Source organism: Rutilus rutilus, assembly GCF_951802725.1.
Source record: "Rutilus rutilus genome assembly, chromosome: 17".
NCBI classification, from domain to species: domain Eukaryota; kingdom Metazoa; phylum Chordata; class Actinopteri; order Cypriniformes; family Leuciscidae; genus Rutilus; species Rutilus rutilus.
In genome coordinates, this window is record NC_140230.1 from 18,558,879 (window position 1) to 18,571,408 (window position 12,530).

Below are 12,530 nucleotides of genomic sequence, written 5' to 3' on the forward strand. Positions count from 1 at the left end.
CTCTTCCGGAGTGATGTTGTTGAACTCTGCAAGTGGCTCGTGTGTGGTTATCATGGGCATAAACTCCATTTCGCTACTGTCACACGCAACAGGTACGTATTAAAAATACTGCGTCATAGTTTCACGACAACGGCCGTTTGTGAAGCAGCTGGACACTTGCAAACAACGCATAAGAAATCAACGGCTCTCTTTTCAGTAGTATAGTTCTAACAGTATCGACATTTGCATGTGTACAGTGGAAAGACTTGTTTTTCTTCAGAGGTGACGCAAATGCTGTGCGCCGTCCTGGGTCACTCCGAGAATATTTGGCCAGGTAAACTAAAGTTTTAAGCTTCAACACATACATCAATACATTTATCGCTATGATAATATAATAAATATATATACGAATATATAATAATTATGATCATCATCACCTCATGAATATCAAGTTTGTTGTGTTATCAACGTTAGACGCTGCAGACTGCGGGTGTAGCTGTTTGGCTAGATACTTTAGCAAGACTACTATGTGACAGATTACTCTCATTATGGCGACCTGCGGATTTGTCAGTTTCTTGTAATTGCTGAACTACATTCTCTGTTGAAATAGGTGGCCAAACTGTCGTGCAAAAGGCACCTAATTATTTTGGTTTAGTTAGCCTATGAAAAGATTACTGTAAAGTTCATATTTGTAAATTAAAAACGAGTGCACTGCCTGGTACTGCGAACATTCACAAATTAAATAGCAGCTGAGCAAAGCTACTGCATAAATGTAAAATGTCTTATTCAGAAGAACGTGTGTAATAGAATCTAATGTTGTACATTTGATAGCCTACTTCCTGTAAGTAACCCCTGACTTTTATTTCCTCCTATTTAAAGTATTAGATAAATTTAACTGATCACAATATACATTACATATCATTATACACACACACACACACACACACACACATACACAGACATATATATATATATATATATATATACACACACACACACATATATATATAATGACAAGAACATATATATATATATATATATATATATATATGTTCTTGTCATTATATATATATGTGTGTGTGTGTATATATATATATATATATATGTATTGCTTTATATATATATATATATATATATATATATATATATAATTATGTGCCATTTATATATTTTTCCCCCACATGTTGATGCATTTGAACACATTACAATTTTCTACATTATAAACAAGTGTTCAAATCTGTGCTAATGGAATGTCATGTAATGCAGGTATTTGTCATCTACATGGGAATGGGGGACATGAAGACACCAGATTTCGATGACCTACTGGCAGCGTTTGACATTCCAGACATTGATGCCAAAGAAGCAATTCAGTCTGACACTGATGGTAATCATAATGAACACAGTGGTGCTGTTGGAAAGGAGAGAAGTGGAAGTCCATGCCTAAGACCCCCAGACAGCCCTGAGGGTCCTCACAATGACCCCTCCATGGTCAGTGTGATTGTAAAAAACAGTGTACATTCTGATGACAAAACTGAAGAGGATATAACTGGAGACTTTCTTGGTGTAGATGCATCACATGAGTCTCCCCGGAAAGGTCCCAGAGAAGATGACCTGATGCCTTCAGATTCATTCATCTATAATGGACTCAAAACAATCTCAGATGAGGCTACAGAACCCTCTCAATCACCAACTCTAACCCAGATGCAGACCAATGGGCCACTTTGGTCTCTCTCTTCCTCTAGAGTAACTAATGATGACAACCATGATGGCACTTCTCCTAAACACCCTGCTAGCACTTTCTCCCCACCTCAGTCTTTACCCCTGACTGATCCCCCCATCTTATCTTCACATTCAGTTAGTTCAAATTTCCCCCCCAGAGTTGATTGTGAGGCAGCACAACCATTAAATGGCACTTTGAGGGCAGGAGTCCGCCGCCATTTATCTGAAGATGAAGAATCTGAACCAGATCTCGGTAGCCCTGCACTCGTCATACAGGAGAGCCCGGATTCCCAGCTGTGCTCTGCTCCCAAGGTACCACGAATGCAGCGGTCCCCTTTAAGTGTGTTTCAGCTGCCCTCTCCCTCATCTCCTTCCTTACCAGTAAGTAACACTCAAATTGAGGAGCCCTCTGTCCAGCCTCCAACACTTCTACAAAGCAGTGTCAACCCAACATCAATGACCTCCAAAAATGATTTGCCGGCTGAAGAAAAAGACCTTGAGCACATAATCGAGGAGCGAGATTCTCCTGAGAGCCCTGAGCCAGAAATCCCTCAACCTTATATATCTCTGCCCTCAAATCAGCTCGGAGCCAATGAGCCAGAACAGAAGGAGAGAAGAGAAGAAGCCCCTCAAGATCAAGTTATTGACATGAGCGTAAGTGTGCAGGAGAAGAGCGGTCTTCATACAAAAAAAGATGATGATGATGGAGCTGAGGAGACGGAAGAGAAATCTACGGAGCCTCGTTTGGTAGATTCAGCCTCTGAAGATGTCACCAACTCAAGCAAGACCTCCGCCAAACCTCTCAAAGTGAGAATCAAGACTGTCAAATCGTCTGCTGGTAACATCACACGTACGGTATCTAAAGTGGCTCCCAAAGGAGGGGCCTCCAAAGGTCCTGGTGGCTCCAAAGTTCAAGCAGGGGCCCGTAAGTCAGTCCACAGGATTCAGAGATCTGGCGCTGCTCCTCAAGGACCACCTCAGGTGACAATGTTGCCCGTGTCCACCCTTCAGGATGCCAGCACAGCTATGTTATTTGCAGCCAGCAGGGCACAGAATCAACTGGCCACCACTCTCTCTGCCACTGCAGTCAACATCACTAGAACGTCAACCCTGCCATCTATCTCTTCATCCATGCCTGGGGCTAACATTCGCTCTCTGGCGCAGAAAACGATGAATGGGAACCCTGGGACAGCCAAACCAGCCTCCATTGTGAACAGCCCGGGAGCTGTGATCTCACGCAGCCAGTCTAGCCTCGTCGAGGCCTTCAACAAAATCCTCAACAGTAAGAATCCACTGCCAAGTTATCAGCCGGACCTCTCCACCATGCCTCCTCCTGAATGGGGTCTTCGATTGCCCTCAACGGGATATCGTTGCCTTGAGTGCGGGGATGCATTTGCCCTGGAGCGCAGCTTGGCGAGGCACTATGATCGGCGCTCTATGAGGATTGAGGTGACCTGTAACCACTGCTCCAAACGCCTGGCCTTCTTTAATAAGTGCAGCCTGCTGCTCCACGCACGAGAGCACAAGGAGAAGGGACTGGTTATGCAGTGTTCACACCTCGTCATGAGTCCTGTCAGTGTGGAGCAGATGATTGGCCAGCAGGAGACCGTGCCTATAGGTTTGTGTCTTTATCAGTGTATTTATAGATGCACTAGGAAAAGAAAAGTACTTATGTGACCTTTCCTCAAAAATTAAGAATTACAACCACTGGAAAAAACCACCCAGATTTTTTAATTTATAACAAACAAATTACAGATATGATGGAAAAAGGTTCTGTTCAATAGCTTAACATTCTGGCTTACGTACCACAAATAAATTAACTTACTTTTTTTTTCTTTTTATTAATGGCATGTCTTTTTATATATCTTTTTCTTTTTCTGAATTATTTGAGGCATGGACTTGACAATATTCCCCATCAAGCTGCTTCCAACTTTCTCAAATAGTGGTTGACAGATCAGCTTTCCAAGATGGAGCCTTGTCATTGACCTTTAAAAAAAAATATATATATTTTCAATATAAATTTTCAATTGGATTGATATCCAGATTGTTTGCTGGCCATATCATCGGCCACTGCAGATTTGTGATTCATCACTGATTATCACTTTCATCCAATCATCCACACTCCGTGATTGCTTCTCTGTAGCCCACTGTAACTTTTTTTCTTTTGTTAAGGTGTTAGTGCTGGTTTTTGTTTGGATTTTCTATGCGTAAATCACATTTCATTCAACCGGTTTCTTACAGTTCTGTCACAAACATTGACTCCTGTTTCCAGGCATTTGTTTTGCATTTTCTATTGAGTTTTCTATCTTGAAACTTTGACATCTTCCTTGGTCTGCCTGTATGTTTTCCTTTTATAACCTTCCCATTTCGTTTATACACATTTTAGACACAGCTGACTAGGAACAACCAACTTCTTTGGCCACACTGAAATTCCTTGTTGAAGGAGTTTTATCATCCTTTCCATTGTTTCAACTGACGACAACTCTTGTTGGGGCCGTGTTTCCTTTAAATTAGCCAAGTCCAGCAGCTTGTTAAAGTGTGTAAGCACTCTCTTTTAAGCTGAATAATTAGCTTTTTTAGACTTCACCCGGTATTTGTTTTCGAAATGGAAATTAAAAGATGATTCCATAAATGTTTACTCTGCTTGATCTGGAAAAAGACATGCCATTAATAAATAAAAAATACAGTTTGTTTGAGGGTTTCATCAAGCCAGAATGTTAAGCTATTGAATTTTATATTTTGTATTATATCTGTGATTTTGTGTATTTGCTATGATGTATAAAATGGTAATATTCCACCACTTTTGCCAGACACAAACCAACTAGACTTGTGAGTGAGTTAGCAAATACTTTAGGTTTGCACTTTGCATTGTGCAAATTTTGGATCAGGAATTTTCATAACAAGGAGGAACCACAGAAGTTTTTACAAAATATTTTTTTAAGCGTTAACTTAAGATATTTATTAAATGTATTCAACAGCAAAAAAAAAACAGTACCATTCATAAGTTTGGGATCAGTCAGATTTATCATGACTGGGTCATAAAATCGACAGTAATGACATTTAAAATGTTACAATAGATTTATTTGATTTCATCAAAGATTCATAAGCATCACGGTTTCCACAAAAATATTAAGCAGGAACTGTTTTTAACATTAATAATAAATGTTTCTTGAGCACCAAATCAGTATTTTAGAATGATTTCTGAAGGATCAGGTGACACTGAAGACTGGAGATTTTTTTATCAAATAAATGCAGCCTTGGTGAGACGTTTAAAAATCATACCACCTCCAACTTTTGAACGGTAGCATATATACCTACCAGAAATTAGTTCTTTGCAAAGGGATCATCATATTTCAGGTTCCTTGGTTTTGAACATTTTGAAAACCTGAATGATGTAATTTGCTTCTTAATTTGATCTTACCATGTGTCTGAACAAAACATTATATTTATAAAACATTTCAGAAGTAAAAATAGACAAACTTATAGTCATGCTATAAGTATCAGTAGCCAGTGTGCACACAGGGATCAGGGAGCAGCGTAGAACCAATCACGGTCTCTGTCCACAGGGAATCTGTGCACTGCAAAACAAAGGACTTAAACGTTTAAGTGGAATAATTCAGCTAGGGCTTGTTCTCTCTGTACCCATTTTCATAGGACTGTCTCTGTACAATGAAGTGCATTGCTGGCTAATCCTTTAGGGAGATGAACAGTAAATGACATTAGGTTAACAGTGCTGTAGATAATTGACCAATAATCTAGAATAATACGTTAACCCATGTCCATTTCAGAATGATTTAGCTGATGTGTGTAGTATGTGCTTACTCTGTCTATTACAGGTATGCTCTCTCCTACTCTGCCTGCCCTTAAAGAAAGTGGTGGCCAACTGTCACAACCTTCTGATAACAGGTAACCACACACTGTCAGATCATGTTTATTTCGTTTTTATTCTTGAATTAATTAGAAATAAAAAGTAGTCATTCAAATGAAATGAACTAAGACTGTGGGTGTTTGAGAGATTAAGATGCTGTTTGGTATTTTCAATGTTGTCAGCTGTCCAGAGTGTTGGAGTCCATTCAAAAGCATAGCAGAAATAGCAGCACACTTTCAAGAGGTGGATTCTGGTGTCACCGACATGGTGAGTGAGTGCATGTGTGTGTATCAGGACGCGATTTGCATTTGCCCCTTTTAACACTTTCACAAAAAAAACAATTAATAATATATCTGATAATATTTACGAAATTATAACATATTGATTTCTCTCTAGTGTTGTATGCAGTGTTCTCCTCCAATGCCACTGTGGAACTCATGCAGTGCTGCAGCTCACCGCCGGTTACATCAGCAGCTCCCTCCACTGGTTTGCCCTGAATGTGGTGTCATCTGTCAGCTTCATGACCTCAACGCCCACCTGAGTCAAACCTGCCTGCACTACTCACGTCGCCTTGGATATAGGTATCCACACATAGTGGTAATATATACTAGTAAATCCCTTGTTTTATCCATTGGTTAATGAAGTAGCTATTTCCTCTTATCTGCAGATGTGCCTGTTGTCATTTGGTGTTTGGAGGAGTGAATAGTCTGAACGCTGTAAAGACTCACATGCAGACGGCTCACTGTGAGGTCTTCCATAAATGCCCCTCCTGCCCCATGGCTTTCAAGTCTTCCTCTGGTGCTGAAACCCACTGCACCTCCCAGCATCCTGAACTCCCTGAGACGGCTAGACAGTCCAAGTAAGTGTAAACTGTGTGTGTTTGTGTTTGTGTTTGTGTGTGTGCGCCAGTGTTGGGGAAACCACATTGCAACTGCAGCCACGCCACAAGCTAGTCACTTGTGGCACATAAGTAGTTATTATCTACACTACAAATTAAATTGAAGTTATTTAAGGGGACAATATCTTTTATATTATCTCTAAATCTGGAAGCATCTAACTAAATTTTAACTATTTCTCTTAAAAAAAGAAGTTGCAAGGATTTAAACTGATGTACTGGAAAATGAGGTTAAGGTTAGTTAGCTACTCCCCAACACTAGCTTGTACATGTCTCCTCGATTCTTTCTTTAAAGTCGGCATGAAATGGGAGTTGAGATTAGTCTTTTCGTCTCTATTGTGACATCCGATTGAATCGGCTTCTGGAATGACAAAAAATGTAGGACAGGACTGGATTTCGTCCTCGGGAATTGATTGGATCGTAGAAAGTTGGGAGTTGCTAACTAAATGGAGGCAGATCTGAATGTAATTTTGCAGTCAGTTGTGGAGTATACTTAGTCCCACCCCCGAGACATAATAAACTTTCCTTTATAATAAACACTGTAACATTCTTTTTAAAAAAAAGTTTAATTGTCAGTTTTGATTTCATGGTGACTTTAAATGTTTGCATAACTTTTTTTTGAGGTGCTAATAACCTTTATTTTTTGTGACAGGGAGATCTATAAATGCGTGATGTGTCGGACTGTTTTTACCCAGAAGGCATTGCTCAGTGTCCATTTTGACACTCACTTGGTTAAGCAGAAGATGCACGTCTTTAAATGCCCTGAGTGTAACAAGCTCTTCACGCAGAGAAGTTCCCTTCTTGAGCATGTTAAGGTTGGTTTTGTTCAGCTGAGACAAAAATGAGCTCCATTCGTTGATAAATTATAAATGTTTGACCATAATGTGTCTCTAGGACTCTCACAAGGACATTTATGACACATCGGCACAGAACAACTTGGTAAAGATGGATAGCTCAGATGGGGAGGAGTGGGAGCGGGATGAAGACAGAGGAAGAGTGTCAAGAGAGGATGGGAATTCCACTGCTCCACATATCCAGAGCTGGAGCTGCTCACAGTGCCAGAAGCGCTACAAAGAGAAAGAGAGCTACATCGCCCATATGTCCGAGCAGCATGGCAAGGTCAGGACGTCATCAAGGATGCATAGACAGAAGTTCAGATTACATACTTTGTCAAAAAAAAAAAAATCCATATTTTATACACTACCATTCAAAGGTTTGAATCGGTAAAATTTTTCTTTTGGAAAGAAATTAATACTTTTATTCAATAAAGATGCATTAAATTGGTCAAGTGACAGTAATGACATTTTATAATGTTACAAAAATACTTTTAAGTAAATGCTGTTTCTATTTCTTTCTAATTATTCCAGTTAAACATTCTATTCATCAAAGAATCCTGAAAAAGAAGAAACACTGTTTACACAAAAATATTAAGCTGCATTTTTTTTTTATTTTTTTTTTATGATAACAATAAAAAATGTTACAAAAAAAGTTTAAAAAAAAATGTTACAATGAAGACTATATCAGTGCCTTAAGACTGAGTAATGATGCTAAAAATTAAGCTTTTACATCACAGGAACACATTGTTTTAAAATATATTAAAATAGAAAATAGTATTATTTGATGAATAAATAATGTTACACATAATGTTTTAGGATAACATATTTAAGTAAGCAGAATTTACAACAGTACATGCAATAAAAAAACATTTTCAAGCCATAAAAACACGTTTATGATTTGTACTGTTTTTGTCCTTTGTTAAATTTGAATGTTTTCTGATTTGTCCTGAACCAAATGAATGTATTAATGGTGTATAAAAACACACTGACTTTGTGACATTTTTGTTTGAAGGAGCTGAAGAAGTTTCCATGCACTCTTTGTGAAGGCTCCTTCTCATCATCCTCAAGTTTAAGACGCCACATTCGTGTCAAACACAAAGGAATCAAAAGAGCTTTTTATTGCCAGTGAGTATAAGACATATGTATCGTAGCCCCATGAAGTATTTAGACACTTAAAATGTATAAATGTCTAGGAATTGCATGTAAAACAAAATCAAGTATCAAGTGCCATTTGCAATCAAATAATGTTAGACCTTTTCTTACAACCATCATTTTTAAGCTTGGCTTAGGGGTTTCAGCAGTGTTTCTTTATTATTTATCACAGTTTTATCCTTTTATCCAGGCATAAATAAACCAAAATAAAAAATGTTGAGGTCCTTTACAAGTTATTTACTGTTGTCTCTTGTTGTGAAGACTTTGTACAGGTGGGAAGAGGAGTTTCAGCAGTAAGCTGATTCTTGAGAAACATATCGAGGCTCAGCATGGTGGAGACAGACGAGCAGCCAAACAAAGACAGGTAAGAGCTCAAATACACTGTCAGATGGACATAATATGTCCAAAACCATGACCACCTGACAGTAATTTTGTTTGCTGAGGGTCACTGTAACATTTGTCTCTAGTAGGTGTTCCTACTGCTAGATACCGTAATGTTATTTGTGAATTGTGCAACTGGCCCAAGCTTTCAAAAATGTGATTACCTCATTGTGTCGGTGTTCATTTGCATAAAGTTAAACTTTTCACAAATGTATCGAGTCTTTGGACACACTGTACCAACACTTAAAGGAATAGTTCACTTAAAAATGAAAATTATGTATGTCTTCATTTACTCACCCTCAAGTTGTTTCAAACCGGTTTGAATTTCTTTCTTCTGTTGAACACAAAAGATATTTTGAAGAATGTCAGTAAGCAGACAGTTGATGGACCCTGTTGACTTCCATAGTATTTTTATTTTTTTTCCTACTATGGAAGTTAATGGGGTACATCAACTGTCTGGTTACAGTTGAAGAAATTCATATAGGTTTGAAACAACTCGAGGGTGAGTAAATGATGAAAGAATTTAAATTTTTAAATGAACTATTCCTTTTAGGCTCGTTCACACCAAGGATGATAACTATTGTTGATAATGGTACAGAGAAACGATATCATTGGAATGATTTTTTCCAGCTGATGAACGATAAAAAACATTGACAGCCATTCAGAATCCATCCTGCTTTAAAGAGCTTGAGCATTTATAGTGGTATATGACATAACTGCTGCGCGAGCTTAAAATAAACATAAAATAAACAAAGAACATTATTGCGCATTGGTGTGGACGCTACTATTGTCATCATTATAGTTATCGTTCTTGATGTGAATGAGCTGTAAGGCTCATTGAAAGTGAATGGCTTCCTGTGGTTTTGTCACTGCAAGTCACTTTCAGTATTTTCAACTCTCAGGCAGTTCCTCAAATCACAGATGCAGCTGACAGCTCATCGGAGCACGATGGTGCTACTTTGGGCGGGGCCTCAGTTGAAGCAGAAAGCCAATTGGCTGAGAGCAGCCTGACCAGACATGGCAAAAGAGCTAAAGAGGAGCAGGAAGCCACGGGATTTCGCTGCATGCCGTGTGGTTTTACCACAGAGGACAGGGAGGAATTTCTCCAGCATATTGTCTGTCACCGTGACGGGGGAAGCACCTGTCAGTGTCAGCAGTGCGGGGCGTGTTTCGCATCCGCTTCCTCCCTCAGCAGGCATCTCTTCATCAGCCATCGCGTGCGGGATTCCCCCTCCGATCACACCGAGGCGTCTCCGGTCACTGGTTTAACTTCTGGACATGTGACCTCTGACTCTGCAGTTGCAGCAGGGTCCCCGGGGTCACCATCGAGTGTAGGGGGGACACAGGTAGAGGATGGGGAAGGTAAGCACACCTGTAAGGTGTGTAGACGTAACTTTAACAAACCTGCTGATCTTAATACACACTTCAGAACTCACGGCATGGCCTTCATCACCGCATACAAAACCGACAAACCAGCGTAGAGAGACAGGAAAGAATTAACATGAAGATGAAAACCTGAAACCTAGCAAGAACATGTCTGGGTCATATGCCACCCCAAAATCAAAAAACGTAAAATAAGAAATTATATTTTACATGAAGAAAAAATAGCCTAATTTTAGGACTTTTTTTTTTTTTTTTTTTTTTTCATGATATTTTTATTTTGTGACCTTTTTATTTTTAATTTAGTGAAAAGAAAAAAGAAATATTTAATTTTTTATTAAGTAATAGTTAAAAAAATATGTTTAATTTATCTTTTTTTTCCAAATTTATTTATATAATTTATAGGCCTTTATTTATGCTGATTTAAAATAAAAATTACAGCATCACAGAAACATAACACACAATAACAAATGATTCCTTATTAAAATCTCAAAAGTAAAATGTCCAGATGCACGGTTTGGCAAAAAAAGAGAAGGAAAAAAAGTGCTTAATTGTTATGAAAACGTAGATTTAAATTTCTTTATGAAACATATAATTTCTTATGTATTTTTTCTTCGATTTTGATGGGGGTGAAATGTGAGCAGTGTTTTTGTGAGATTCAGCAGAAAGCGTGTGGTATGTATTAGTGGGCAATATAATGAGAGAGTCTGCCGATTATTAACATTTAGGTTTGTCGCAGGGTTTTGACACTCCACGTTCACAAACTAGACAAATACACTGCGTTGGGGCAAATCATGTTTGTAATAACATGTAGTTACTCTACTAGGCCAGTTTTGTCAAATCAAAATCGAGGGGAGCCTGTTCTCGAATAAGTAATCCATTAGAGGAGTGATTTAGGTTCGATCAACCTATAAAGTGATCAACAAGCTCTTAATTGATCTGAGAGGTTTGGGGAAAGGGCAAGACACTGTGCATGAGTCATGTCTTTGAGTTCTCATCATATTCAGAGGGTCATGTTTACCAGTCCTGCTATATTTCTGTGCCTACTGATTCCATTGTGCAAACAAAAAAAATACTGTCCGTTTCTCTAATGCAAAATGCAGCTTACTAAAAATAAAATACTGTAATTACTAACGGTTTAGCATAGCCAAATGATCCCTAATCAGGTGACTCCTTTGTGCTTGAATCATTATTTTTATGTTTAATGTCTGTATTTCTTCTATTTGTGTTTCCATAGATTCAAATCAGGAAACTTGCTGAATAGTTGCTGATCTTTAGAATGAGAACGAAATAAGTGCCTTCTTCATTTAGTCTTAAGATTCATTAAGACAAGATTACACTTAAAGGCCTCAGATGATCGTTTCCTCACTGGAGGAATTTGTTGTGTGTGTGTGTGTGTGTGTGATGGAGTTAAACATTTCTATTTTTATGTTTGTTCTGGAGTTATGTTTTATTGGTGCCTTACTCATTGTCTTCTGGTTTTCTTTTTAAAGATGATTAATAGAGCTTTGTTGTAATGTAACCTCTTGCGTTCTCCTTTTTTTTTTTTTTGGTTGTTTCATATCGATTTTGTTGAGATAAATAATAAAAAAACAATAATGGCTAAATCATTTCTCAATGTCCTGTTATACTGTATATACACAACTGATAAAACTATAAATCACTTCACATGGAAACTACTTACTGTAATACAGATATAAATTTAGCCCAGATTCCAGAGACATAAATCTGTGTATTACCATCTGAAATATTTAAGAGGATTTATTGAAATCTCATTTACTTGTTTTTCATTAACCTACACTAAAGGCCCAAATCTTGCTTACCTAACTGCAAATGTTGGTAATGTTTAAAATGTAATTTATTCCTGTGATACAAAGCTGGATCATTATTCCAGTCTTCAGTGTCACATGATCCTTCAGAAATCATTCTAATATGATGTTTTGGTGCTCAAGAAACATGTCCTATTATTATCAGTTGAAAACGGTCATGCTGCGTAATATTTTTGTGGAAAAATATATATTTTTTCAGAATTATTTTATTAAGTTCAAAAGAACAGCATTTATTTGAAATAGTTTTTTGTAACAATGTAAAAGTCTTTACGATGATTATTTGCTTTACTGTGATTATTGATTTAATGTGTGCTTGCTGAATAAAAGTATCAATTTTCTTAAAATAAATTTCTATAAATAAAATAATTTCTTAAATAAAATTAAATAATAATACTCTTACTGACCCCAAACTGAATGGTATGTACTCTGGAATTTTGGAAGACCAAATGTTTTTCCATTTCAGCCTGAGCTCTTTGACGATAAATGAGGCG

The 12,530-nt window shown here is 37.8% G+C and overlaps 1 protein-coding gene across 4 annotated transcripts; it reads left to right on the top strand.

Annotated features, from left to right (window-relative positions):
• Positions 1 to 11,822, top strand: znf687a (zinc finger protein 687a). Of its 4 annotated transcripts, XM_084385993.1 has the most exons (13): positions 5 to 92; positions 237 to 313; positions 1,246 to 3,316; positions 5,535 to 5,604; positions 5,749 to 5,833; positions 5,963 to 6,147; positions 6,234 to 6,425; positions 7,114 to 7,276; positions 7,356 to 7,580; positions 8,310 to 8,422; positions 8,711 to 8,813; positions 9,733 to 10,192; positions 11,448 to 11,822. In XM_084385993.1, the coding sequence occupies exons 3-13, from the start codon at positions 1,261 to 1,263 to the stop codon at positions 11,468 to 11,470; spliced, it is 3,675 nt and encodes a 1,224-aa protein (XP_084242119.1). In that variant the 5' UTR covers positions 5 to 92; positions 237 to 313; positions 1,246 to 1,260; the 3' UTR covers positions 11,471 to 11,822. The 4 variants fall into 4 exon arrangements, with proteins under 4 accessions (XP_084242118.1, XP_084242119.1, XP_084242116.1 ...); XM_084385990.1 differs by having other exon boundaries at positions 9,733 to 11,808; XM_084385992.1 differs by lacking the exon at positions 237 to 313 and having other exon boundaries at positions 1 to 92; positions 9,733 to 11,808.
• The last annotated feature ends 708 nt before the right edge of the window (positions 11,823 to 12,530 follow it).